This window comes from Puma concolor, chromosome D3 (genome assembly GCF_028749965.1).
Source record: "Puma concolor isolate L17-30 chromosome D3, mPumCon1.1.hap2, whole genome shotgun sequence".
Classification (NCBI taxonomy): domain Eukaryota; kingdom Metazoa; phylum Chordata; class Mammalia; order Carnivora; family Felidae; genus Puma; species Puma concolor.
In genome coordinates this window covers 66,545,694-66,571,695 of record NC_141678.1, presented here as the reverse complement: position 1 = coordinate 66,571,695, position 26,002 = coordinate 66,545,694, and the positions used below count along the sequence as shown (strand labels likewise).

The following is a 26,002-nucleotide window of genomic DNA, read 5'->3' as shown; positions in this document are numbered from 1 at the left end:
GTGTGCTTCTGAGTTTGTGATTTTAAACAATTTTGAAAAGCCCATCTTTTACATGGCTCATCTGTCACATGTTCCTCCGCATTTGAGATTATTTCTTAAAGATAGATTTTCTGAAGTGCGTCAAAGAGTAAATTTTTCTGCAAATTGGTTTCAGAAGAACTTTGCCATTTTATACTAACAGAATGAACTCACTTTTGAATCTTCTCTTTGCTCTGCTACCTTGTGGGAATATGCAGACAGTGAGAGCCCCACGGTTCTTAGAAGAAGCACCATTTGGGAAGCAAAGTAGGGTAGTGGCAAAGTGCTGTGGACTGGAAATTTGCAAACCTGGGTTCTCATTTTGGCCCTCCATTAGGAAATTATGTGAATTTGGGCATGATACTTCACCTTTCTCACGTGTAAAATGAGCATATGGATGAAACTTAAGTTCCTTTGTGCTCCAGAGCTCTGATGCTAGTATTCCTGGGCTAAGTTTGGTGGTGCAGAAATGTGCTGGAGACCTGAGATCAACTGGGTAGCAAGTAGGCTGATGGCTCACTGGAAGAACGTCATTTTCTGAGCCGGCTGCCTTGCATGCTCATTGCCTTTGTCTCTTTCCATAGCATTGAGAAGTTCTGTGCAGAAGGCATCCCACTGTTGGGAATTCTGGTCCAGTCGAGGCATTTGCGAACAGTGGTTCATGTCCTGGATAAGATCCTGCCTTTGTTCTACCCTTGCCAGTATTACCTTCTGAAGAATGAGCAGTAAGTAGAAATGGGGAGTACAGATGACTGCTTGCAAGTAAAAGAGGGAATGATATAGTTCACTGGTGTATTTTTTTATGAGGCAGAAAACTTCCTGCCTAGTTTAGAATGCAGTTTGATAAACAGTGACTCTTATAATGATTCTTGTTTTATTATCATGAAAGATATTTCCATTTCTCATTTAATTTTAGATTGCTTATAGCTTATTAGCAGTTGAAAGGGAAGTTTCCATGAAACCTGGGAATAGTGCTTCTGACACTGAGCAGCAAATGGCTTTGCCATTGTAACAGTAGCAGAACACATTGCTGTTAATTGTCTGTAGTATTACAAACAGATAAGATGCATAGGAAGGTGCTTATCACATGAGACATACATAATCTTGTTGAGAAAACAAGACTTTTGAGGTAATTACAAAACTTATGAAGCAAAGTATTATTGGCAAGGCCATGCATGCTGTGGTGTATAGGTTGCATTCGTGTTGTGTGGTAAAAGTATATGGAATTTAGGGTAAAAGAAATAGCTGCTTGGAAGGGAGGGAATTAAGAATTAAGGATGGGGTGTTAAGACTCTTAATTGCACATGATAAAAACCCGGTGCATGCTGGTTTCTTCAAGAAGGGAATGTTTTGGCTCATGTGATTGGGAAAAGGGCTCATGATAACATCAGGTCATTCTAAAGTGGTAGTTCTCAGTCAGGGGTGATTTTGACCCTTGGGACATTTGGTAATGTCTCCAAATGATTTTGGTGGTCACATCCTGGTGGGGAGCGGGAGGCAGTGGATGGTTGGGCAAGGGAGTGGTTGAGGGGGCGACTGGGGGAGTCTGCTACTAGTATCCGGTGGGTAGAGGCCAGGGGTAGTGCTGAACGTCCTGCAGTACATAAGAGAGGTCCTCACAGTAAAGAATTAGCCAGCCTAAAATGTCAGTAGTGCCAAAGTTGAGAGACCCTGGATTAGTGTTTCTGTTTTTCTCTTATCCTCCCTCCCAGGTCCCTTGGCCCCGCCTCTCTTTTTAGTTTTTCCACTGCAGGTGTGCTTTTCTGCAGGGGAATGAAAGTGTGTGGCTGTAAAGAGAACTAAGTACTACCCTGTGGGAAGGGCCAATGTTTTCTGTATCATTGTTCCTTGTAATGATCCCTGATTGGTCTGACCTAGTCATGTGTTCTCTCTCAGCCTGTCACTGTGCTGGGTGGTATTGACTAGTCCTAAGAGGAGGGTATAGGGATTCTGTTTTGAGGGCCCCTTCCTCCCAGAATTGGCAGTTGGTGGGGGGGAGGGTGGACAGCTCCCTTAATGAAAGGATGTGCAGTTAGCAGAAGGGAGAGAGAGAGAGAAAAGATGCTCAGTGAACAAAAGCAACAGATGGCCGAAGCATATGACTTTATGGAAGAAGTGGGTTTCTAGTTGAGTTTTGAAGTGCATGTAGGTGTTGGGCCAGTGGGGAGGACAGGGTGGGCAGGGTGGGGCTTTTTCACTATGGGTAGGGGGTAAAAAGAGGGTCTGGAGGGGCCAGGCTGGGAAATAGTGAAGGCATAGAGAAGGAAAGAGAACTGCCAGTTGGGGAGCAGGGTAGAGAGCACCTGGCTGGGGCTTCGACAAGTGTGAGCACAGGTGAATTCCTTGACTTTGCAGGGCCTCTGTTTCTTCATTTGCATAATGGGCTGTTATACCTCGCATACAGGCTGGGTGTAAGGGTTAAGTGATATAAAGTACAATGGCTGGCACATTTTAGTAAATTGTTTTTAGATTTTTAAAAGATATTTTAAAATTAGATTGAATAGCTTCTGTATTTTTTTCTCTAATCATTAAATTTTGAGTAACGATGACTCTTTCTAGGCTGTGTTTCAAATACTTCCTCTCTGTATCTCTCCCAGGCCCCTCTAATGCCTGCACTGGCTCTGTCCTCTGAACTTGTACAGCACTTCATTGGTACCTTTCCCGCCCTCACTTTTCCTCTTGACTAGGGTTTGGGCCTCAAATGGGCCTGCACTGTGTCTCCTGTGAAATGGGAAGGGTGTTCATTCACCAATAACAACTGCTTATCAATTTGCGCTGTGTGCTGCTGCTGCCTGTACAGCGGGGAGGGAAGCAGGCCGGCCGTTGCCCTCAGACACGTAGGAAGTGATCACGTCCTCAGGATGCAGTTGCCAATTTTAAGGCCCATGGAGGAAAAGAACAGGGTGCCACGAGAGAGGTTAACGGGTCAGCTGTGTTTTAGATGGCAGGAAGGCTCGCAAAGTATCCTCTGAGGAAAGAACATTGTAGATGAGGTGTGGGGAGTGAGTAGAAGTTTGGTAGGTTAGGTGTGGGGGAATGTTTCAGGCGGAAAATCCAGCAGAAGCAGAGAGAGGAGGGAGCTGGAATCCCAGGAACTGAGGGCACTTCCTGACTGATTGTGGTGGGATCCCCCTTGTGCCCCGTTGTGCCCCTTCTACCACCTTGTAGGAAGTTGACTTCCAGTTCAAGATTGTGGGATGATTTTACAAACATCTTGGCATTTGTTAGTGAGTGGGGAGGGGGTAAAGGGGCACTTGGGGTGGTGTTCCTCTAATGCTCTTGAACTTGTACGTGTTTGTGTGTCTTGGGATCTATCTGTTCTCTATACTTCTGCAGGTAGATAGAATTCCTTTTAACCCACCTTAAGTTTGAAAACTTCATTTTTCTGAAGTTCTTAAAGATTTATTGAAAATCCTAAATAGAGCTTTGGCCTAAAAATGGGACCAATTTCATGTTTTTCTGTTTCCTCCTCAGTAATTAGCCACTGGAAATTTTGTTGACTTCTGATTGGAAGGTCAAATGCATTGTCTTGTGTTCTTGGCAGGTTTCTGTCACACCTCCTTCTGTTCCTACACTTGGACAGTGGCGTCCCTCAGGGTGTCACACAGCAGGTCACCCACAAGGTGGCACAGCACCTGACAGGAGCCAGCCATGGGGACAACGTGAAGCTTCTCAACAGCATGATCCAGGTCAGGCCCCCAGGAGGCCCCTAAATACACCCTTGCCCACCCTCCCAATCAAGCACCCTAGGGTTAGCAGATCTGAGTGTTGGTCATTTCAAAGCACTTGGCACAGTGCTTTTGGCCAAGAACATCGCAGATTTGGGCTTTGTAGTGGAGGTAGTCATTTTGCTGGTGTTTTAAAAGTGGGAGCCTGACTCTTACTTCCACATCACTTGAGCGCTTTCTCCGTAGGCCCACGTATCCGTAAGCACCCAGCCCAATGAAGTGGGCCCCGTTGCCGTGTTGGAGTTCTGGGTTCAGGCTCTAATAAGCCAGCATCTTTGGTACCGAGAACAACCCATCCTTTTCCTCATGGACCACTTGTGTAAAACAGCTTTTCAGCTGATGCAGGAAGACTGTGTGCAGAAGTTGCTCTACCAGCAACATAAGGTAAACCTCCTAGAGAATTTGTCTTTCGGTCATTGTCTAGATAGTAGCCTTCCCAGGATGCTCCCCCAAATGCACAGTTCTCAGTACTATTCTGGGGCCACTGCCTTTTTAAGCTTGGTCTTCTTGGTACCTGATCTCAGTAACCACAGTCTGCTAATGCAGATTCCAGGGAAGCTAAAGGAAAGGACCCCCCCAGGAGGAGCCTTGCTCATGACATTTGGCTGTAATACGCTGCCTGTGGCTCTCACTGCTGGTGGACTAATTATGAAATCTGTGTTTTACCAGAATCTACCATCACAGTAAGATAATTGCTGATATGCTTGAAAAGGTCATTGATAAGGTTTTTTAAAAGCCTTCTCTCTCTGTTCCACATCCTGTCCCCTGTATAGAATGCTTTGGGTTACCACTGTGACCGGAGTCTGCTCTCTTCTTTGGTGAGCTGGATCGTGGCTGGCAACATCACTCCTTCCTTCGTGGAGGGCTTGGCCACGCCTACTCAGGTAGGAAAACCCTTGTGGACCGTTGGTAATCTTTGCGAACTTTTAATGTTCTCATCTTTACTAATGTATTGCTAGCAGCTTTAAATAATGCTCATTTAGCCCTTGGCATGTGTAAGAACCCTCGTTCGTTTAATCCTCGCAGCGGCCCTCTCCTGAGGTTGCGCTGTTGCTGTTCCGTTTCACCGAGGGCTTAACTGAGGTTGAATGGAGCCAAGCAGCTGGCTCAGGATCAGACTGCTGGTGGTCAGTCCTGGTCTGCCCGGCTGTAGAGCCTGCCCGGCAGCACTGTTGAGGGTGGATGCTGGAGCCAGGCCGCCCGGGGTGCACACTCGGTTCTGATGTTTGTTAGCCCTGTGCGTTGGGCAGGGCTTACCTCAATGTCCTCAGCTTCTTCAGCTGGGTGCTGGCAGTACTGAGTGCACCTGCACGGGATGTACTTAGAGCCGGGCTTAGTACGTCACACGGTGCACACGAGGCGTTGGCCGCTCTTGTCAGCGATAGCGGCCGCAGCAGCACTTTTTTCATGATTACCACCTCTTCAACTGTGAGTGTCGAATTATGGCCCTGATCCATCACTTAAACCAGTAGCGACATCCTTCAGCCTCCCATCACAGTCTTCCCTCCCGCTCTTCCTCTTAACTCTCGTGATCCAGCCGAAACACACTCCTTGCTGCTACCTACCGTGTCCCATGTGTTTCCACCTCTTTGCCTTTTCCTCACTGGTCCTCTTGCCAGGCATCCTTCACCTCCATTCTCCACACAGAGCCGTCTCTGATATGTCCACCTCTGTGATCCCACCCTCCCTCTGCTGGCTTCCCGGAGCACTGGACTCCTGATTCAGTACTCACCACCTCTCACTTCACATTGTGATTACTTATATATTAGTTTTGTCTCCTGTATACGAGATGGAAAATTAAAAAAAAAAAATTTTTTTTAACATTTATTTTTATATATATTTTTTTTTTTAATTTTTTTTTTTTTCAACGTTTATTTATTTTTGGGACAGAGAGAGACAGAGCATGAATGGGGGAGGGGCAGAGAGAGAGGGACACACAGAATCGGAAACAGGCTCCAGGCTCCGAGCCATCAGCCCAGAGCCTGATGCGAGCCTGACGCGGGGCTCGAACTCACGGACCGCGAGATCGTGACCTGGCTGAAGTCGGACGCTTAACCGACTGCGCCACCCAGGCGCCCCTATTTTTATATTTTTGAGAGGGAGAGAGAGAGAGAGAGAGAGACACAGCACGAGTGTGGGAAGAGCAGAGAGAGGGGGAGACAGAATCCAAAGCAGGCTCCAGGCTCTGAGCTGTGAACACAGAGCCCGATGCAGGGCTTGAACCCACGAACTGTGAGATCATGACCTCAGTTGAAGTCAGACGCTCAAGAGACTGACCCACCCAGGTGCCCCTGAGATGGAAAATTTCTTAAGGGCAGAGCTCATGTCTGGCCGTCTTTCCTGTCCTTGTGCATACAGAACCTGCATGTTGCATGAACAAACATTTTCTTTTACTGAAGTAGCTTTTCCAAAGGAATTCAGCATTTTTCAATGATCTTTTTTATCTAAGTTTATATCTGTGACAAGAACAGAGGTAGGTATAAAACTCTGTTAATTTTGGAAATTATAAATACTTGTTGATTGAGATATCTGGTAGAAAAGATGTTAATTTGTAGACTATCGGGATGTATTTGGTCTGAGTGAGCTGCTCATTAACCTGCTGTCGTTGTAGGTCTGGTTCGCCTGGACAGTACTAAACATGGAATCCATCTTTGAAGAAGACTCCCAGCTCCGAAGGGTCGTTGAAGGGGAATTGGTTATAAACACTGCTTTTACCCCTGACCAAGCTCTGAAGGTGCAAATAGCAGTTCTGCATTTGAGTGGGAGAAGGTGGTTCTCTGATAGATTTATCTATAGCTTTTAAACTTCTCCGTTTTCTTTCGTTGTAAATGTTTAGAAAGCACAGTGTCCAAACCAGTGCTTAAAACTGTATAACTGAAGTGCATCCTTCTTTCCAAGGTTTATTTAGCATGAAGAGCCACATCGTAATGATTGAAGGCTGTGTTTTTGCGTGTGTGGAGGGGATTGCCATTGTTTTATAGCAATTTCCAGTGTGTCTCATGTGCCTTAGTCCCCCAGAGAGCTTGTTAAAAATCAGATTCCTGGATCCAAACTTTCGAGACTCTGAGTTTCTAAGTGTGGAGTGGGACCAGGAATTTGTTTTAAAAACTCCCTAGCTGATCTGTAGGCTCACTGAAGCGAAAGAACACTGGGATAAAGCTTTAGAATGTAAGACCTATTTCAGGGTCTTATAATACAGATTTTGCTTTTGGGTTTCAGAGCCTGTCATGGAGTTAATCATTCTGGAAAGTCCTTTTCAGATCTAAGTTTTTAAGAGATTGATAATGTTTGGCAGTAAAACTGGCTTTTGGTTTTCCTATCATTCTGCTCCCTTCCACTGTGGCGTTTTATGTGCAAAGGCCTGGAGAGGCACAGAAATGAGATAAGACTAGGTGATGTGTAAGACACATTTCAATCTGGGGGCCTGGGAAATGTTTTGATGGAAAAAAAACCCCTGCCCCATATGTTTTGCTACCAAGGAGGTTAAAGTATTAGTTAGTGGGTCGGAAAGGTCAAGGTTCTATGACTTGTTTTACTTACTGAATTGAAAACAAAACGTTCAGTGTTTTCATTTGGATCACTTACAAAGAGCAGACTGTTTGGAACTGCGATCATGTCATGGTTGCTCAAGGGCCCTCCTCTTTTGTAGAAAGCCCAGGCCCAGCTGAAGCTCCCCATCGTCCCGTCCCTCCAGAGGCTGCTGATTTATCGCTGGGCCCACCAGGCCCTTGTCACGCCTTCTGATCACCCTCTTCTGCCTCTCATCTGGCAGAAATTCTTCCTCCTGTATCTTCACCGCCCAGGACCGCAATATGGGTATGGTACCCCGTGTTGTTGTAAGTGTCTGTGAACCTGTTCTTGACTTGGCACTGCTCTGATGCTCTGTGTCCTCCGCCGTGGCCTGTAAGTTAGAACCGTTCTTTGACCTACGACTAGCAGTGTCCCTCTGTCCCCTGTTTCACACTTATTAGACTAGACCATTTTTGAGTTTAGGGTATCTTATGGCAGCTCTTTCTTTGCCATCCCCTGTACCCAATGGGGTGAAGACAGTTCCAGATACCTGGAACCAGGCAAGGTGTAGCGTAGAGCCTCTAGAGCTGCAAAGGGAGGGAAACTGCTCCACACAGGCTGCTTGTGTGACTCTTGGGAGCCCGTCCAGGCGGACTGCTGATGGGCATGACAGGTGTGAACAAAGGCCTGGCTGTGCCCGGCAGCCCTTGGGCTGGGAGGTGTCTGCCATTTCCACTGGGTCTGAAGGGACTCTGGTCGGCTGGAACTGTCCACTGTTCCCGACCATATTCTCTGACTCCAGCCCAATTCCTAGCTCACCCTCACTCCCTTAACTCCGTCCATCGGAACATACGGATCTTGGTTTTTGGGCACTTCTGTTTTCTACCAGATTGTAAGTTCTTCTAGAGCAGACTGTCTTTATTCAGTAACCGCTAAGTGGTGGTAATACCTTAAATTTGTGTAGTATTTCATTCTTTTTAAAACTGCTTTCATATATACCGTGTTGTTGGAGCTGCATACTAACCATTGAGGTAGAATAATAGGTATTAATTCAGTGTGGGATATTTATAACCATTGACTTGTTAATTGTGATTTTGTGCCACATAGATCATGTTGTGTTGATCTTGTAATCTATGCTTATATTTTTTAAGGTTACCCATAGATGGTTGTATTGGAAAAAGGTTTTTTCAAAGCCCTGCTCATACCAGTTTGTTGAGAGAAATGAAGAGGCGCCTGACTGAGGTGGCCGATTTCCACCATGCTGCGAGCAAGGCCCTCCGCGTTCCAGCAGAGGGCAGTGAAGGGCCGCCTGCTGGCCAGGCTGGCACCCCTGGTTACCTGACTTCCCCAGAGCTGCACACGGAGCTCGTGAGGTGGGACATGGTTATTTAGCCATTTATGCTGTGGTTTGCAGCACAGGTACTGTGCCAGAACAGTTATCTGTGTTACAGACTGCCGGGTGCTGTTCTCTCGGCCCCGATAGGATGTGGAGGGTGGCAGTGACCAGGTTTGCATCTCGTCATGCTTCCTTTTTAAGTTCTTCATGAGAAGAAAGTCAGCAGTGTGGATCTAGCTCTATCAAGTGCCCGGAGTCTGAATGGAAGGCCTTAAACCAGAGGGCTGATATCCTCTCTGTTTCTCTATGTAATACTAGAAACAAACCAAAACAATTGATCATAGCAGGTAAACACCTAGTAAAGCCTGCTAGGACACTTCTTTAAAGGAAATTCATGAGCAAGGCAGGGTTCTTTAACTGAAGTCCAAACACCTCTAGGAATCTGCCTGGGGTAAGGTAGGATCTAGTAATCACCCAAAATTGCTTCTAAAATCGGGTACAGTATGTGTGTCCCCCCCCCAGACGTTAAGAACTCTGGAGTAAGGTTGGTCCCTTTCACGCTGTTCCTTTACCTTTCATTTATAAGCTTTCTGTAAACCAGGTATTAGTCTTCTAAATAAGACTTAATAAAAATGGCTTCTAATAATTAGCCCTGAATGTAAAATGTCTTGGTGAGGAAGCCCAGGGTTTTGATCCAGCACTGAGGCTTCAGGCTTGCTTGACCTAAAAGCCCTTCGGGCTATCTTTCAGCCTTTGGAATGATTTCTGCCCTCATCTTGCTTGCTTCTTGAAGGAAAACTTACTTTTAGCCAGGCTTACGCCATGGGGAGGCTTAATCTTTGAATGTTTAAATCAGCCAAGAAAGTTTGATGTGCCCTTCCGCCTCTCTTAAATCCCCCTTCCTTTGGCATGTTGGTAAAGTAGCCATCTAGCTGCATCAGAAGCTGGGAGAGAGCTCTGTACTGGCCTCTTGCGTGTGAGAGCCTCAAAGTCCTGTCCCTGCCTCTGTTCCTACGCAGACTGCCTCAGAGGTGAAGGAGGTAGTTTTCCATGTTACCGAGCAAAGCCAAGCCATGCCGCCTCCCAGACCCCACCCAGCAATTTGGGTGCCACAGATTCCTCTAGTACCTGTTGGTGTAAACAACTGCTTAAAATACCGGTGATCTTAGCTCAATGGACTGTGTTCCTTGTAAAAACAAAGGAAACATCATTAAATTTTTTTTAAAGTTTCTACTGGAAAATGGAGATTTTTTTTTTTTCCTTTCTTTTTTTAGCTGGGCTTTGTTCTGTTCCTTCTTAATAGGAGCAAGGTGTACACACGCTTTGAGTCCTCTTTGTGCTTCCTCGAAGCGGGAGAGTGTCATTGAGCCTGAAGCTGGCAGGTTCTTCCATTGTAGTAGTTTAAGATGCCTTTTAATGTCTTCTCTAAAAGATAGAAAATGTGTTTATTTGAATGTTAGTTAACCTTTTCCAACCACTGAGGCTCACCGACTGGATTGCCCAGGAAAGAAAAACTCCAAATTCAGATCCTAGGTCTGTGTTAAAATCACCTTCTCTGGTTATTTTTTCCTGTACGTTGTATTTACCCCTGATTTAATAATAGAGTTCACAGAGCCCTTTCTTTACGGCCTTGTTGTAGCAATTACCGCATGAGATCGTAAGGATTTGTGACCTCCTCCCCTGCTGGCCCGTGAGCTTCTTGGGGGCTGTGGTGGTGGTTGGAAGCATTTTCTGTATTCTGTGCTTTTTACTTTTATGTAGTAGTGACAGTGTTCCTAGACATGTAAGAAACGTCATTTGCCTGCATGTCTTTTTGTATTTTATATAATTACGTTTTTTTTTTTTTCTTTTAGGCTCTTCAATGTATATATATTATGGCTAGAAGATGAGAATTTTCAAAAAGGAGATACCTATATCCCTTCTCTACCAAAGCATTATGATGTTCACAGGCTAGCAAAAGTGATGCAGAACCAGCAGGTGATACTGCAGTACTGTCGCTCTTAGCATATCTGTGATCGAACATGTCACAGTCATAATCTAATGTTAAATCCACTTACTGATATGGAAATGGGTCACTGGCATGTTCAGGAGGTGCAGTTGGGGTACAGCCACTGTGGAGGGCAGAGGATGCCAGATAGGTGAAGAGGGGTTACATTGTTAAAGGCCATGTATGCCTTCCTAAAGAATTTGGATTTGTTCCAAAGTATTTGTTTGGAGAGCCGTTAAAATAGTGTGAGTCATTAGATAAATGGGTGAATTTAAAATATGTTGAAGAAGAATCAGTAGGATCAGGAGGAATTTTAGATTAGATACACAGGTGGGATTGATACTGTCATAGGATTGTTTCGATATAAAGGACAGCCAGACTTCTAGAGTGGGCAACTAGAGATACTGTTTACAAAGATAGAGGATATTGGAAGAGGAGGTGCCACAGGGGCTTCAAGGAGAACGGTGTACTGGGCATTTGGTAGGGAGGGAACGCATAGGTCTAGAACTTTGGAGTGGGGCAGTGTAGGAAATATGTTTTTTTTTTTTGTTTTTTTTTTACTTAAGTCCACGTTAGGTAGCATATGGTGCAATACTGATTTCAGGAGTAGAATTTAGTGGTTCATCACTTACATATAACACCCAGTGCTCATCCCAACAAGGGCCCTCCTTAATGCCCATCCCCCGTTTAGCCCATCCCCCACTCACCTTCCCTCCAGCAACCTTAGTTTGTTCTTTGTATTTAAGAGTCTCTTACGGTTTGTCCATCTCTGTTTTTCTCTTATTTTTGTTTCCTTTCCCCTATGCCAATCTGTTTTGTTTCTTAAATTCTACATGAGTGAAATCATACGATATTTGTCTTTCTCTGACTGACTTATTTCGCTTAGCCTAGTACACTCCAGTTCCATCCATGTTGTTGTAAATGGCAAGATTTCATTCTTTTTGATCGCTGAGTAATAGTCCATTGTATGTATGTGTATGTGTGTGTATATGTATACATACACACCCCACATCTTCTTTATCCATTCATCAGTCGATGAACATTTGGGCTCTTTCCATACTTTGGCTATTGTTGATAGTGTTGCTATAAACATGTACCCCTTCGAATCAGCACTCCTGTATCCTTTGGATAAATACCAGTAGTGCAATTGCTGGGTTGTAGGGTAGTTCTATTTTTAATTTTTTGAGGAACTTCTATACTGTTTTCCAGAATGGCTGCACCAGTCTGCATTCCCACCAGCAGTGTAAAAGGGTTCCTCTTTCTCGCATCCCCGCCAACATCTGTCGTTACCTGAGCTGTTAATGTTAGCCATTCTGATAGGTGTGAGGTGGTACCTCATTGTGGTTTTGATTTGTATTTCTCTGATGATGACTAATGTTGAGCATCTTTTCATGTGTCTGTTTGCCATCTGGATGTCTTCTTTGGAAAAGTGTCTTTTGCCCATTTCTTCATTGATTGTTTGCTTTCTGGGTGTTGAGTTTGATAAGTTCTTTATAGATTTTGGATACTAACCCTTTATCTGATATGTCATTTACAAATATCTTCTCCCAAGGAAATACGAGTTTAATGGTAGTAGAGCATCTAGATTGAGAGGAGGACTGAATGGAACTAGGGCCCCAAGGCATAGAGAAATAAGGCTGAGAATACAGAGCCAGAGCAGCAGGAAAAATAAATAGGCAGTCATGGACTGAGATCCTTTGAGCGCAGTTCTGTGTTCATCCTCTTTGTCCTCTACACGCCACAGCCTTATCTAAGAATCTGCGTGTAGCGGATGACTGGTCAGTGTTTTTAAAAATATTAGTCATAGTGTCTTGGTTCTCTGATAATTATCTTGGCTCCCCATCATCTACAGAATTAATACCGTTCTCTTTTTTTTAAGTCTTTGCCATTTGATTTTATAGCTCCAATTTTTATCTGTAGTTCATGTTTAGTGTTGTTCTGTCTTTTTGTGGTTTTCTGAGACATCTCTGCTTACCTATCGTTAATTCTCAGTATTCTTAATCATTAGCCTCTGTCAACAGTTACTTAGCACAGAGGCAGACAAGGTGATAGTGACCCCACTGAAAGGAGATGGGTGTGCACAGTAGGAGGGACTGGTACAGCACCTCCAGCAGTTGTCTGGTGCTTCTAGGTTTCAGACTTGTGGTCAAGATGACTTTGGAGTTCCTCTCCTGAGTCTGGAATGCCTCGTGCCATGGTTGGTTTAGAAGTAATGATTTAGGACTTCATGGCAGTGTGCCCATTACAAGCCAGAGATTTGTAGGTTTAGAGGAATCCTTTAAACACTTAAGATCAGAAAGAAAAAAAAATAATCATCCACAAAACCATAGTCCATAGCTGATCACCTTCCTACTACTTGGTACAGTTTTTAGTGATCATGGAGAGCTGACATTTCTTTTCATTAAAGACAGTCTCCCATTCTAATAATATGTATTGATCATCAAAGTGAAGCATGTAGTTCAAAATATGCAAGATAGTTTATTGGAGTGTAGGAAGAGAATACTAAAACTTCAATGTTTTCTCATTTTATTTATTTTACCTTTTATAATAAATTCAATCATACAGAAAAATAGAATAGCGTAGCACACATGCCCTTCTCCCCCTGCCCACTGTGTACCGGGTGTCTAATTTTATCTATAGCCAGTTCACTCCCTTCACCATATTATTTTGGAACTAATTCTAGAAAGCATTTGATACATGAAGATTTCAAAAGATGAGGATTAAAAAACTATTATAACCCAATAGCATTTATATCTGAAAAATATTAAGAGCAGTTTCTTAGTATCAAATACTGAAGTTGTGTTCAAATTTCCAGTTACCTCATAAATGTCATAAAATTTTTATTTTTATTTTTATAGTTGAATCAGGATCCTCATTTTGCAATTGGTTGACAGCTCTTATAAGTCTGTTTGATCTATCACTCCTCCCTTATTCCTTTTTCCCCCTGTAGTTTGTTGAAGAAACTGGATAGTTTGTCCATAGAGTTTCCCCAGAGTCTGGATTTTGCAGATCATTGTAGTATGGTTTAATATGTTTCTCTGTCCCCTGTATTCCTGTAAATTGGTATTGGGACCAAGGGCCCAGATTCTTTCTAATCCAGATAGTTATTTTCAATATATTTGTTACCTATCTCTTTAAAATTTCTGGGTTTTAACTTACTAGCTCAGTAGTATTTGTATACAGTGTATAAATATACAGTTGGTGGGGCCATTAAAATTATTTTTTCTGTTCTTGGTGCATAATCAAACTGCAAAGATTGCTAGTATCCATTTTAGAACATGATCCTTCTTAACACTGGAGAACTTGGTATGGACCACCTCGTGCTGAAACTTTCTGGCCTACCTTTTAGTTAAATATATAATTTTATATGTGAATATATGATTCATCTGTGAAAGTTCAAGTCCTATGTGAATATATGATTCATCTGTGAAAGTTAAAGTCCTGTGCTTCAATTCTAGGATCTGTGGATGGAGTATTTGAACATGGAGCGCATTCGTTATGAGTTCCAGGAGACTGTTGGTCTGTGGACACAGGCCACACTTGAGTCCCATTCGCCGCCCTGCAGTTTGTCAGTGCAGCTGGACTTCACTGATCCTTTGTTGGGTGAGCTGTACCACCATCATCCCCCTTGAGTGAATGAATGAATGAATGAATTGAGGGTTAAGGTTTACACAGTGTATCCCTCCAGTGAGAATTGTTTTTTTAGAAGTTCATTGTTACCTTGTCTGCACCTTAGGGTTAGGTTCAGCAATGAGTGAGAGAAAACTTCAAAACAGTAATGGTTTACATAAGGTGCTTTTTCTCCCATAAAAGAAGTCTGGAGGCAGGCAGTTCAGACAGTAGCTTTAGAGTCATGGCCTAAAATGTTGCTTGAGAGAAACTTGAACAAAGTCAGGAGTCTTTTCCAGTGATTAACATCCGACTTTGTTACTTTCTGTGCAGAGAGTAGTTGTTCTAGTGGAAAAACCCCAGCCATATGGGACGATCCCGTACTTGACCTGTTTGGAATGTTAAATTCCATCTGTTTGGGGTGCAAACAATACAGGTCTTTTTATGCCAACTAAAATCGTGGCTATTAAATTTTCTTTTATTTTTCTTAAGCACAGAAAATGGAATGCTACATCTGGAATGAAGTCGGAAATTCATAGTAGTTCCTTAAGTATTTGTTGACTTGATTTATTGACTTGAAATTTCCTTGACCTCTCCTGTTCCCTATTACCTTACTGTTGAAAAGAGGCAGGTATGTGGCAGCATTTTTCTTCCTGTGCTCAGTCCCCACCTGCTGTATGGTATGTGCATAGTGCAGTGAAGAGAGAGGGTGGGAAGATAGGAATTTATTGATTTATTGGACACCTGTGTGGTCAGCTCTGTACTAGGTGTAGAAATACAAACATTTAGATTGGATTCACCACTATGACCCCATGTGCAATCTAGTGCAAAGTTGGATGGACAGATTTGCCATCACTTTTCTCATATGGCACCTGGTTTCTTATTTGGATTCCATTTATTGAGTGAATGAATAAGTGGATGAGTGAAAGAACGACAATATGACTGTATAATGTAAGTTCTGTAGGAGTTTGTGTCCATGCCTTTGTTCATTTTAACTCGACTGGTCTCAGCCCTCCTGGTCAAACCTTGGCCTAATTTAAGATTTTTCCACTCAGCCATATTCCATAATGCCCGTTTCTTTTTCTCCTCTTCTCTGAAGTTTATCTGGATGATTGCATTAAACTCTTAACAGGACCACCCTCCCCGTCCCCCCGTCCGTTGACTGGTGATGGCTGCCATCTTCGTCAGACTTGCTTAGAGAGTTCGCTAGATCCCCTTTACGCTAGTTTCAAGTCCACACACTTGAGCATGTCGTGCGAGACTGTCTAGGGTAATAATTTAAGATCGTGAGCTTTGACTCTTTAACTCTCAGTAAGGAAGGCTGTTTGAGGCTAGGAGTTGTGTTTAATCATACCACATGCTCGTGAGCTCCCGACTCCTGGTAGAATATTAGTACCCTGGTGGGGGCTCCCTCAAAACTAGCAGGTAACGAAAGATAATGATTTTATTCATTTAGGCCACTGATGGTTTATGTAACTACTCTGTACATCTTCAACATTCTTCTCGAAGGTAACCAGCCAAAGCTTTGCACTCAATTAGTATGTTACTACCTAGTAGTAGCCTCTACTCAGTAAACGCGACTTAATTTTCTTTCAGCTAAAGAAAGGGTTTTAAGCAACTTGCGGAAGCACGAGGCTCCCCAGCCTCCCCTTGATCTGCACCCAGTGAGGCCTCCTGTGCCAGTCATTTCCTCGGCTGTGCTCCTGAGTCAGAAGGACACCACCCAGCTGGTGCGCACAGACCTGAATCTGTTGCAGCAGCAGGCCAGGTGAGACCGTGTGACCTCCAGGGTCATGCCCCTGTGCTTGCTGCTGGGACAGCTTGGATGCTTTAGTACCTTGAAGGGTTTCCACATCAGCGTTCTCTCCATGAGGATGATTTGACCAGGCTGGCCCAGTCAGGTACCTCAGTTAGCCAAGTTGTGACAAGTCCTTCGGTTTCATGTTGAAAGTGTGTGGTGCTTTCACGGACTAGGAATTTTACATTTCCTGTGGTGGCATTTCTGTGGGCCAGCAGTGCCAGCCAAGTGTTTCTTAAGCTCCTCCTGAGGAGACTTTCTGACACTGAAAAGATGGTATTAAAAGGGTAGGCAATGAGATTTATTTTCTTTTGTCACTGCTTTGCTCCCTAACTCTCCATATTCTTTAATAAATTGCCTCAGGGACTTGATTAAAATGCGGGAAAATCATTTAGTGCTCTGAGTTAAAGTAAATACAGAACGATTAACTCTTTGTTTTTTTTAAGTGTTTATTTTTGAGAGGGAGAGAGAGCGTGGGAGGGGCTGAGGGAGAGGGGGACAGAGGATCCCAAACAGGCTCCGCTCTGACCGCCCCATGCGGGGCTCAAACTCATGAACTGCAAGATCATGGCCTGAGTTGAAGTCTGACACTCACCACACAGCCATCCAGGCGCCCCCGGAGCAATCAACTCTTTAAGGTTTTGGTTCCAGCTTGCAGTCTGGCGAGAAGGAGCAGGTGTGGAGTGAATCTGTTTTATGAAGTAGAAGAGTCTAATCTTTGCGAAGACACTGGGAATCGATCTCTTACTGGCTTTTTTTTTCCTTGGCTGCTCTTGGTCCAGGCATTGATTGTGTGCACGTGCATACAAATGTGCACCCCCGCCAGTGTGCGCACACACATGCCTACACAGTAATGTAACCGTATCAACACCCTTGTAAACAGCTTTGTCCATCTTTGACAGTTCAGTTTGAGTTGCTAATGCCAAAGAAATCACTGGTGCTTACAAGCAAGGTACCCTTTAGAATGCTTTAATTAGGATGGATTCTCATTTGCTCTTGTATATTTAAGGAAGGGTCCATGTAAAAAACATCGTTAGTGTAATACAGATTCTAAATGAAGCTTCGTTCCTGGCTAAAAAGTTGTCCCACTTTTCCTTCCTTTTTAAAATTTCTTTAAAAAAAAAATTTTTTTTTCAATGTTTATTTTTGAGAGAGAGACAGACAGACAGAGGGTGAGTAGGGAAGGGGCAGAGAGAGAGGGGATCACAGAATCCGAAGCAGGCTTCAGGCTCTGAGCTGTCAGCACAGAGCCCGACTCGGGGCTCTAACCCATGAACCGTGAGATCGTAACCTGGGCTGAAGTGGGACGCCCAACCGATTGAGCCACCCAGGCGCCCCTAAAATTTTTTGTTAAGAAAAAGAGAGGATTTGGGTAAGGCTGGGCACACACCTTTGGTCTTTTGTTACTATAGGATACTTGGTCTTGATGCTCTCTGATGCAGGCTGGGGGGAACTGGAAGCCTTTATCACCTACCGTGAAACCTTTCCGAAGCCTTTCTTCTACTTCCTGATGATGTTTTTCAGAACTGCAGCTCTTCGAGAATCTCAGCAGGTTGCCCTGGATAGTGAGCTGTTGGACACAATGCCCAAGCAGTATGTTAATAGAGAAGAACAGACCACACTACATTTGGAGTGTAGAGGCAGTAGTGGTAAGAAATGCCAAGGAGCAGCAGTTGTAACAGTTCAGGTAAGATTGCTTAAGCTTCTTCTTAATTTAGAGAATTTTTAATTGAGTCCGTAATAGTGGCATATTGTTGAGAGAGACTGAAAGAAGTTTGTAGCACATGATTCACATCCTGAAACACTTAATACATTTGGGGGGTGAGGACCCACACAGAGCTGATCATGTATTTCCGTAAGTGCTCGTGTGTCCGACAAGGACAGAAATTCAAAGAAAAGCATAATCACTGAGAAGATCCTTAGAGGGTTTTAAATTGATCTTCAAAAGACTTTGATGATGATGGTTTGGATTCTGTTAGAAGGAATGTGGGAATGGAGTCCTCTGGACAACCATTTAGGGGTCAGTGGCTAGGTCAGCCTACTTCAGATTGTTTTTGGGTGTGGTGGTGGGAATTCACATTGGAAAGGATGATCACTTGGGAGCTCCAACTGTGTGCTGTGGTCGGTGGGGAGCCACTGAAGACAAATGTGGGGGGGGACGTGTGGAAAGCAGGTCAGTTGGACGGAGCCTGCCAACAGGCAAAGGAGAGACGTGCAACTCCGAGATTAGGAATTCAGCTGCCTCTTAGTGTCACCTTCTTGCACTGGAAAAACAGGCTTAATTAAGTTGGGTCTGTGACATTGAAAGGACTTCAGAATGGAGCTTAACTTTAGCCAGCACATCGTAGCACTTGCTTTATGCCTGACTCTGTGTAAACACTCTACAGAACTTATCCTCATGGCATCTCTGTGAGGTGGGAATTCTGGTTATCTTGTTCCCAGACGGGGAAGTAAAGGCATAGAAAGGTTAAGTTTCGTACCCAGAGTGACACAGCCACTGGGTGACAGAACCAGGGAGACCCGGGCAGGCTGGCTGCAGAACACAAGCTCCTTACACGCTGCACCCTAGTCCTTCTTCGAGGGACTTCGGGTCCCCAGAGCTGGGGAGGAAATGCTCAGAGGTTGGCTACTGCATTTGCACAAACATAGCTCCTCTTTTTTTGTTAGCTTTTAGAAATCAGGGAAAACTTGTTTTACTGACTCTTGGTTGTCTTTCATAAATTTCTTTTTGTGCTTCCTCATTTGAGCAGTTTTGATGTATTCTTCATCAGTCTCCTTGGGAGCCTGTTTTCTCTAAAATGTCTTCTCTGAAATAACTTATACACTTGTCTTTTTCATTACCTTCGTAATTTGTTTTTGATAAAATAACATATTTGTATGCATCTAAAGTTAAGAAATTTGACATGGGATGTGAGACTCCCAAACACTGAGAGAACATCTTTGGCCAGGTGTTTTATAAAGTTAATTTTCTTTCAGTGTACTTTTCCCCCAGTTACTAATGTTTTAGTAACACTAGGTGGGAGCATTTAAGAAGGATCACTTGCTAAAATAATGGAGCTTGGAGATAAGTCTGCTGATTTAGGACCGAATTTGATTTAGTGAAAAAAAAAAAAAAAAAAAAAAGAAATGTATCAAGTTCTAATTAAAAAGGGTGTCTTACTACCAATCTGTGCCTTCAGAAGTACGGTATTTTTCCGTATTTTGGAATTACACATCTTTGCCAGGCTGTTAATACTGTACAGAGAAGGGAATTCTCCTAAGATGCATTTTATTAAGTGACTTGGTAAGATAAGTACAAAAATGTTTTTTCAGTTCTGGCTAATAGCTTGCTCTGTGAAGAGTCATGAATACTTACTGCCCAGCCAAAAACCAGTTCTCTTTGCCTGACCGCCTGTTAACTCTCAGGGTCTTGTTGTGGTGGGCAATACCACCGGGCTGACTTGGGAGCTTCAGCTCCCAGCCTGTCAGTGACCTGGCTTTTTCCTTTTCAAAAAAGTCATCATAATCTTGATTTGTCTTAACTCTTGAATTGAAATTTCTTTTATAAGCTTTTGCTTTGTTAATTCTGAAATAGAAAGGTATACTTTTCCTGAAATACCTTCTAAGTAATTCTGATAAGACAGAGATTGGAAAGCAGATGATTTAGGATAAGGACTCAAATGAATGTGGCTTAGATTTTATTTTTACAGACAACACAAAAAATATTTATGCTTTATTTTCTCAAAAGAAAAATTGGTAAATGCAAAGATTGCTTGAAGAAAAAAGAAAAAAAAAGGACAGAGAAGAAAAGGAGATTTTATAGAGACCTAAAGAATTTGAAAAAATAGCTGTGTTTTATGGCCATAATCTCTTTAGAAATATCTAAATTTTCTTAAAAAGCACATTCTAATTTTCTGCTGGCCTTACTAGTTTGCCCAGCACCCTGACTTTCAGTTCTGTTTGGGAAGATCTAGAAACTGGGAAACTCCCACTGATGGCTCCTATCAATATTGACAACAGTATTTACTTCAGCCGTTAATTTTGCCTGATGATGCAGATGTGACAGAGGAATTGAAAATGTGAAGATGGCAGCTTTTGTAGTCTGATTTATTTTTTATTATTTTATTTTTCTTATTTAATTTATTTTTTAAAAAAGTTTATGTATTTATTTTGAGATAGAGAGCAGGTAAGGGGCAGAGAGAAGGAGAAACAGAATCCCAGGCAGGCTCCATGCGATCAGTGCAGAGCCAGATGTGGGGCTCAAACCCACTAACTGCAAGATCATGACCTGCACTGAGATCAAGAGTTGGATGCTTAACTGACTGAGCCACCCAGGCACCGCATATTTTTCTTATTTTAGAGAGAGAGAGAGAGAGAGAGAGAGAGAGAGAGAGATTGTGTGCGCAAGTGGGCAAGAGGGGCAGAGCGGGAGAAGAGAGAGAATCTTAGGCAGGCTTCATGCTCAGCACAGAGCCAGACTAGGGGTTTATTTATTTTTTATTTTTTATTTTTTTCAATGTTTATTTATTTTTGGGACAGAGAGAGAGCATGAACGGGGGAGGGGCAGAGAGAGAGGGAGACACAGAATTGGAAACAGGCTCCAGGCTCTGAGCTATCAGCCCAGAGCCTGACGCGGGGCTCGAACTCACGGACCGCGAGAGCGTGACCTGGCTGAACTCAGACGCTTAACCGACTGCGCCACCCAGGCGCCCCCAGACTAGGGGTTTAATCCCACAACTCGGATCTTGACCTGAGCTGAAGTCAAGAGTCAGACGCTCAACCAGCTGAGCCACCCAGGTGCCTTGTAGTCTGATTTAAATAGGATTTCTTTGGAATGTTACATAGTAGTTGCTAACTAAGGTTGTCCAGGTGGTACTTGCTGGTTGATACTTCTAGGAATTGAACTTGCTGGTTGATACTTCTAGGAATTGAAGATAAAAACTTTTTTTGGCTACTCATTAATAGCTAAGAGCAAGGTAGAGGAAAGTTGAAACTCTAGCCGCCATGAAGTTAGGACATTATCTAATCTATGCAAGTCAGTTAGGTTTGCTCTGAGTTTTGGCCAGAGATTGTACTTGAGTTTAAAGCTGTCTCGTTACACAAATGGATGACTTTGGTTATGGATATCGGGGAGGGAAGGTGAGTTCTGATTGTTTATTACTCATCAAAAAATTGTCTCTGGGAAAGCATATGTCATGCAGAGGGTAGGTTGTGTTGCTTTTATACGTAGAATTATATCCTCTCTGTATGTGTGTGTCTAGGGACCACTTCATGGCTATATCCTGTTTGATCCTGTTTAACGTCATTTTATTATCTGGAGATGTTGAACGTCATGAGGTCTCTTCTAGTCCCTCCAAATCACTAGCCACTTTGTAGTTTCCCTCCAGAATTCCTTTTCATCAATGCAACCCTTAGATTGCTGGTTGTGCTTGTGTCTACCCCTGATCCCCTTAGTCATTTGTGACATTGGCTGCTTTTGCCTACTGTTTGTGTTGGAATTCTTAATCTAGAGTGGGTGTGTGAATGGTCTTTAGTGAGTCAGTGAAGTCCCTGAAAGTATATGGAATTTTTTTGTTCTGGATAGTTCATAACTTCAGTAGATCCTTGGTAGTCTATGATCACTGAAAGGATTAACCCATATGTTGCTGACTCCTACTCTGCTTTTCTAGTCCAGAATTCTCTGAGTTCCAGATCTAGATTTCCACCTGCCTATGTGATTTTCTGTGAATGTCCCATAAATACTTCAAACTCCACAGGTCCCAGCCTAATCCAATTTTTACCCTCCAAACCTGTTTTTCCTGTAACAGGAAGTGGGGACCTGGGCATCAGTGTCATCTCTCCACCCTCATACTACCCATCTAGTTACTTTCCGAGTCATACTGGTTCTGCTTCTGAAATGACTTTACATTTGTTTCTTTCTCTGTGTTCCCATTGCCATTGTCCCCTGGTAGGCCCACATTACTTTTCCCCTGAACCACTACATAAGGCTTCCTGTCTATAGACTCTCTCCCTGTCCAGTCCGTTTTCCATTCTGCCACATTCATCTTTTTTCTTTTTTTTTTAACTTTATTTATTTTTGAGAGAAAGAGAGCATGAGTAGCGGAGGGGCAGAGAGAGGGAGACACAGAACTGGAAGCAGGCTCCAGGCTCTGAGCTGTGAGCACCGAGCTCAACCTGGGGCTCGAACTCACGAGCAGTGAGATCATGACCTGAGGTGAAGTCAGAAGCTTAACCGACTGAGCCACCCAGGCGCCCCTGCCACATTCATCTTTTTAAACACAAATCTTTTCTTTTTTTTTAATTTTTTTTTTTTCCAACGTTTATTTATTTTTGGGACAGAGAGAGACAGAGCATGAACGGGGGAGGGGCAGAGAGAGAGGGAGACACAGAATCGGAAACAGGCTCCAGGCTCTGAGCCATCAGCCCAGAGCCTGACGCGGGGCTCGAACTCACGGACCGCAAGATCGTGACCTGGCTGAAGTCGGACGCTTAACCGACTGCGCTACCCAGGCGCCCCTTAAACACAAATCTAATCACATTTCCAGGCGAAAACCTAACATTGACTGTCCGGTATCTAAAAGGAATAGGACCCTTCGGATCCCCCCATAATCTATTCTTGATGAGTTTCTAGTGGCATCATTTACCCTTTCCTAATCCCTGAACATTTTTTTTCTAGCCACATAGGCTTTTTCCATTCTCCAAACATGACATGCATGTTCCTACCTTCTCCCTCAGGCATGTGCTGTTACTTGTTCTCCCACACCCATTCGTGAGCTCCTTCCTCTCATCCTTCCATGCTTGGTTCAGGCAGCATCTCTTGAGGTCTTTCTCAGCCCCTCTAGTCAGACTGAGATAGTCCCTCCTTTCATAGCAGCTTTTGCATAAATGCTGTTGTATTCACCTGCTATTTTTCCTACCGGTCTGTGAACTGCTGAGGAATAGAGTTCCTGCCCATAGTCATCTGTATTTCTGTACCATCTAGCATGGCTCCTGGCACATAATAGGTGCCCTTTCTTGCCCCTGAATGAGTCAGTGAAAACCACCAGCGCGTCAATCATGAGGTTATGTTACAACTTGTTTTGTATTATCATTACCTTGTCACACTGTTACTAGATTTTGAGTTGCATGAGGGTCAGGACCTTGTCTTATTCGTGTTTCTGCTGTTAATGCCTCACACAGTCAGTGCCATAGAACCAGTGTGTTTGAAGGAACGAACTGTAGATTTATATTCTTCACCAGTAAACCCCCTGATTTTAACTAGCTTTAGGGATTTTGTAGATATTATTTGGCTGGAAGGTGGAACCTTTTCCTACTGGAAATTAGCCGTCATTCTGTGTGTTTACCGTAGGCCAACTTAATGCTTTCCATACAGAATCTCCGGCCTCACACACTGCTGCACTTTTCACTCTACTACCAATGTCTCCTAGGCGGTCAGTCTTGGAAGCGATAAGGATTGTCTTCCTTCCGTACACAAGATTATTTCCCAGCTCTGTTCGGAGCGCTTCTTATCACATGCTTGGGCACTCTCATATCCCAGGTAACATGCCGGTGACTGTTAATCTTCACAAAGTGGGGATGAGAAAATAGGTTCAGAGAGTCTCAGAGACTTGCCAAAACCACACAGCTAGTAAGTGGCTCAGCTGAAATTCAAGCCCACGTCTATTTGAACTCAAGACCCAGGCTTTCCCAGGAAGTATTGGGAAATGAAGCCATTTGCTTTTAGCTGTTTCTGCTCCAGCTTCTGAAGACTAGGTTAGCTGTACAATTCTGAGTAAGCTGGTCATGGCCATCATCTCTCTAAATTAACACGTGTACCATTTTCTCTCTCTGAGTTGGTGTGACAGGATCATCTTCTTTTTCAGTGATTAGAGAATTCATGGATCGGATCAATTTTTTAAAATCAACTTCATGGGGAATGACTTTATATTTTAAATATAAATTTTGAGATTAAAATGCAAGAGTATATTTTAAATATAATTTTAAATGGCTCATTTGTAAAGATTTCAAATTGTATCATGCATATATTTCATTGCTTAATAGAATTTTTCGTGAGGGAAAAGCCCTGGAAATTTCCAGCCATCTGCAAATGTTTGAACTATGTATAGCTTGTTTGGGGTATACAAAAGCCAAATATGTTTTATGGGAAGTGAGACGTGCTTCTTCTGTGGTCGTCTCTCCCAATAGAAGGCTCTAATAATTCAGTGATATTCCCTGAGGAAATGGGGTGATTTATAATAGGGTTCCTTTTGTTGGACTTCGGTATTGTGGGGCATGTGTGCCAGACCCAGGATTGATTTATTATCATGTGAAAATTTTGCTCCATCCTAGAAATGAAAGATGGAAAAGACCCACTGAGGGCCTCACAGTACTGTAAGATCCTACTCGCTTCGTCCAGCTTGCACATGGCTTTGTCTGCTTACAGTGACTCCGGCGCCCCCCCACCCCGCCCCCCGCCCTCGCTGCTTTGTGCCGTCGTCTCCAACTTCTGGCGATTGTGAGCTGCCAGGCACTCAGCCCCTCTTCCACCCTAGCGAGCAGAGAAAATTCTCTGTAGAGCTGGGAACAATGAGCAAAAATAAGTAGACTGGGAAATAATGAGAACTTTGAGGTGCTTTTGTGTGTGAGGATGTCTGAACTTTCCCACCTCGGTGCTTTGCCTTATTCCTGGGCATCTGTGGTTTGTCCGGCGTGGGGTGGCAGTTCTGCAGCGCCAGTCCCTTGGTCTTGACGGCATTTCCCGGGCGAGGGCACCTCTGTCCTTTCTCTCTTGTGCTTCCCTCCATCCTCACTGTCTTCCTCCCTCCCCTCACGTTCTTTCTTTTCCTCCCTGTTTGCCTGCTTTCTCTCCAGGCCAGCCAAGGGCCGTGGCCCTCAGAGACCCCACCTCATTGCACTCGGTGACACGTTAGGCATCGAAACTGTGCAGACTCCTGACCACGTTTTAAGCTGTTCAGCATTGGTCTTTGATTTGAGAGGTTGGAAATTTAATATTTGTGTTGATGCATTATGTGGTCTAATGGAAGTCATTTAATCATCTTATCTTTCATTTCTCCAATAGTAGAAATTAAAATAATTGTTAACATCATATGTTCTTGGATCTTCACCTTCATGGCTTTTGATTCAGACTAACAGCTTATTTTCGTCTTTAAGTAAGAAGCTTTGTAAAGCTGTTTAATATGACATTGGTGAGTTCGATGGGAGAAAGTTATCATGATCATGAACGCAGGCGCTCCGTGTACCGTCAGAGTTGTGCTATACTGGGGTGCTGGGTAGAACAAAACAAATAGCACCATTGCCCTCCAGTAGCCTTTCATCTGGAATTTACGATAATAACTGGCAGGGACATCAGGACCTCAGTTAAATACGTTTGTGAATTAAGTATTTACATTATTTACTAACAAAGGATATCTGTAATCACTGCAGAGGTGGCTAAAGACTGGGTTTGGGCATGTGTATATAAAGGAAAATGTAGACCCTTTGCTGACTCAGTGATTGGAGGAGACCGTTGGAGGAGAGTGTGGGATTTAACATTCCCGCCTTCTGAATGTTCTCATCTCTTCAGCATTCTCTGCTATGCCTGCAAGATAAGTCCACATTCCCTAGCCTGCTCCAAAGGACTTCCCAGGACAGGAACCCCGCTCCCTAGCCTGACTGCTCTGTGCTCTCCAGCCCTGACCTCCCTGCCTGGCTGGGCTTCTCTTTGCTGTCCCTCTGTCCTCTTGTCCCCCACAACTGCCACATGGGTTGTGTCTTTGTGTTGCAGCCTGGGCCTAGGCTATGTTTTGCATCATTCATATCCAAAAGGGGACATCGAAATGTACAAACAAAGCAGCTATCACATAGGTCACCATCAACTAGAGAAAAGGGATATTAATAATCCCCTCAAATAGGAAAGACATAATCTTAAAGAAAGGCTAATTGTTTAAATTGAAATAGATTTAGTTTTTTTTTTTTTTTTTAAACTCAATACTTTCTCCATTGTCACATCTTTACTGAGAATGAGTAAATATTTCATCAGTGACAAGCTTTCGGGAACC

General features: G+C 43.6%; 1 protein-coding gene across 1 annotated transcript in view; it reads left to right on the top strand.

The window, feature by feature from the left end:
• The window catches only part of EPG5 (ectopic P-granules 5 autophagy tethering factor), a 108,256-nt gene that overhangs the window by 42,187 nt on the left and 40,067 nt on the right, over nucleotides 1-26,002 (top strand). Inside the window, exons 17-27 of the mRNA XM_086682878.1 lie at nucleotides 603-743; nucleotides 3,563-3,707; nucleotides 3,933-4,130; nucleotides 4,520-4,630; nucleotides 6,358-6,480; nucleotides 7,396-7,562; nucleotides 8,408-8,629; nucleotides 10,446-10,569; nucleotides 14,038-14,182; nucleotides 15,785-15,956; nucleotides 17,511-17,673. Of these exons, the coding sequence (XP_086539004.1) occupies nucleotides 603-743; nucleotides 3,563-3,707; nucleotides 3,933-4,130; nucleotides 4,520-4,630; nucleotides 6,358-6,480; nucleotides 7,396-7,562; nucleotides 8,408-8,629; nucleotides 10,446-10,569; nucleotides 14,038-14,182; nucleotides 15,785-15,956; nucleotides 17,511-17,673 (1,711 nt within the window). The remainder of the gene's footprint in view (nucleotides 1-602; nucleotides 744-3,562; nucleotides 3,708-3,932; nucleotides 4,131-4,519; nucleotides 4,631-6,357; nucleotides 6,481-7,395; nucleotides 7,563-8,407; nucleotides 8,630-10,445; nucleotides 10,570-14,037; nucleotides 14,183-15,784; nucleotides 15,957-17,510; nucleotides 17,674-26,002) is intronic.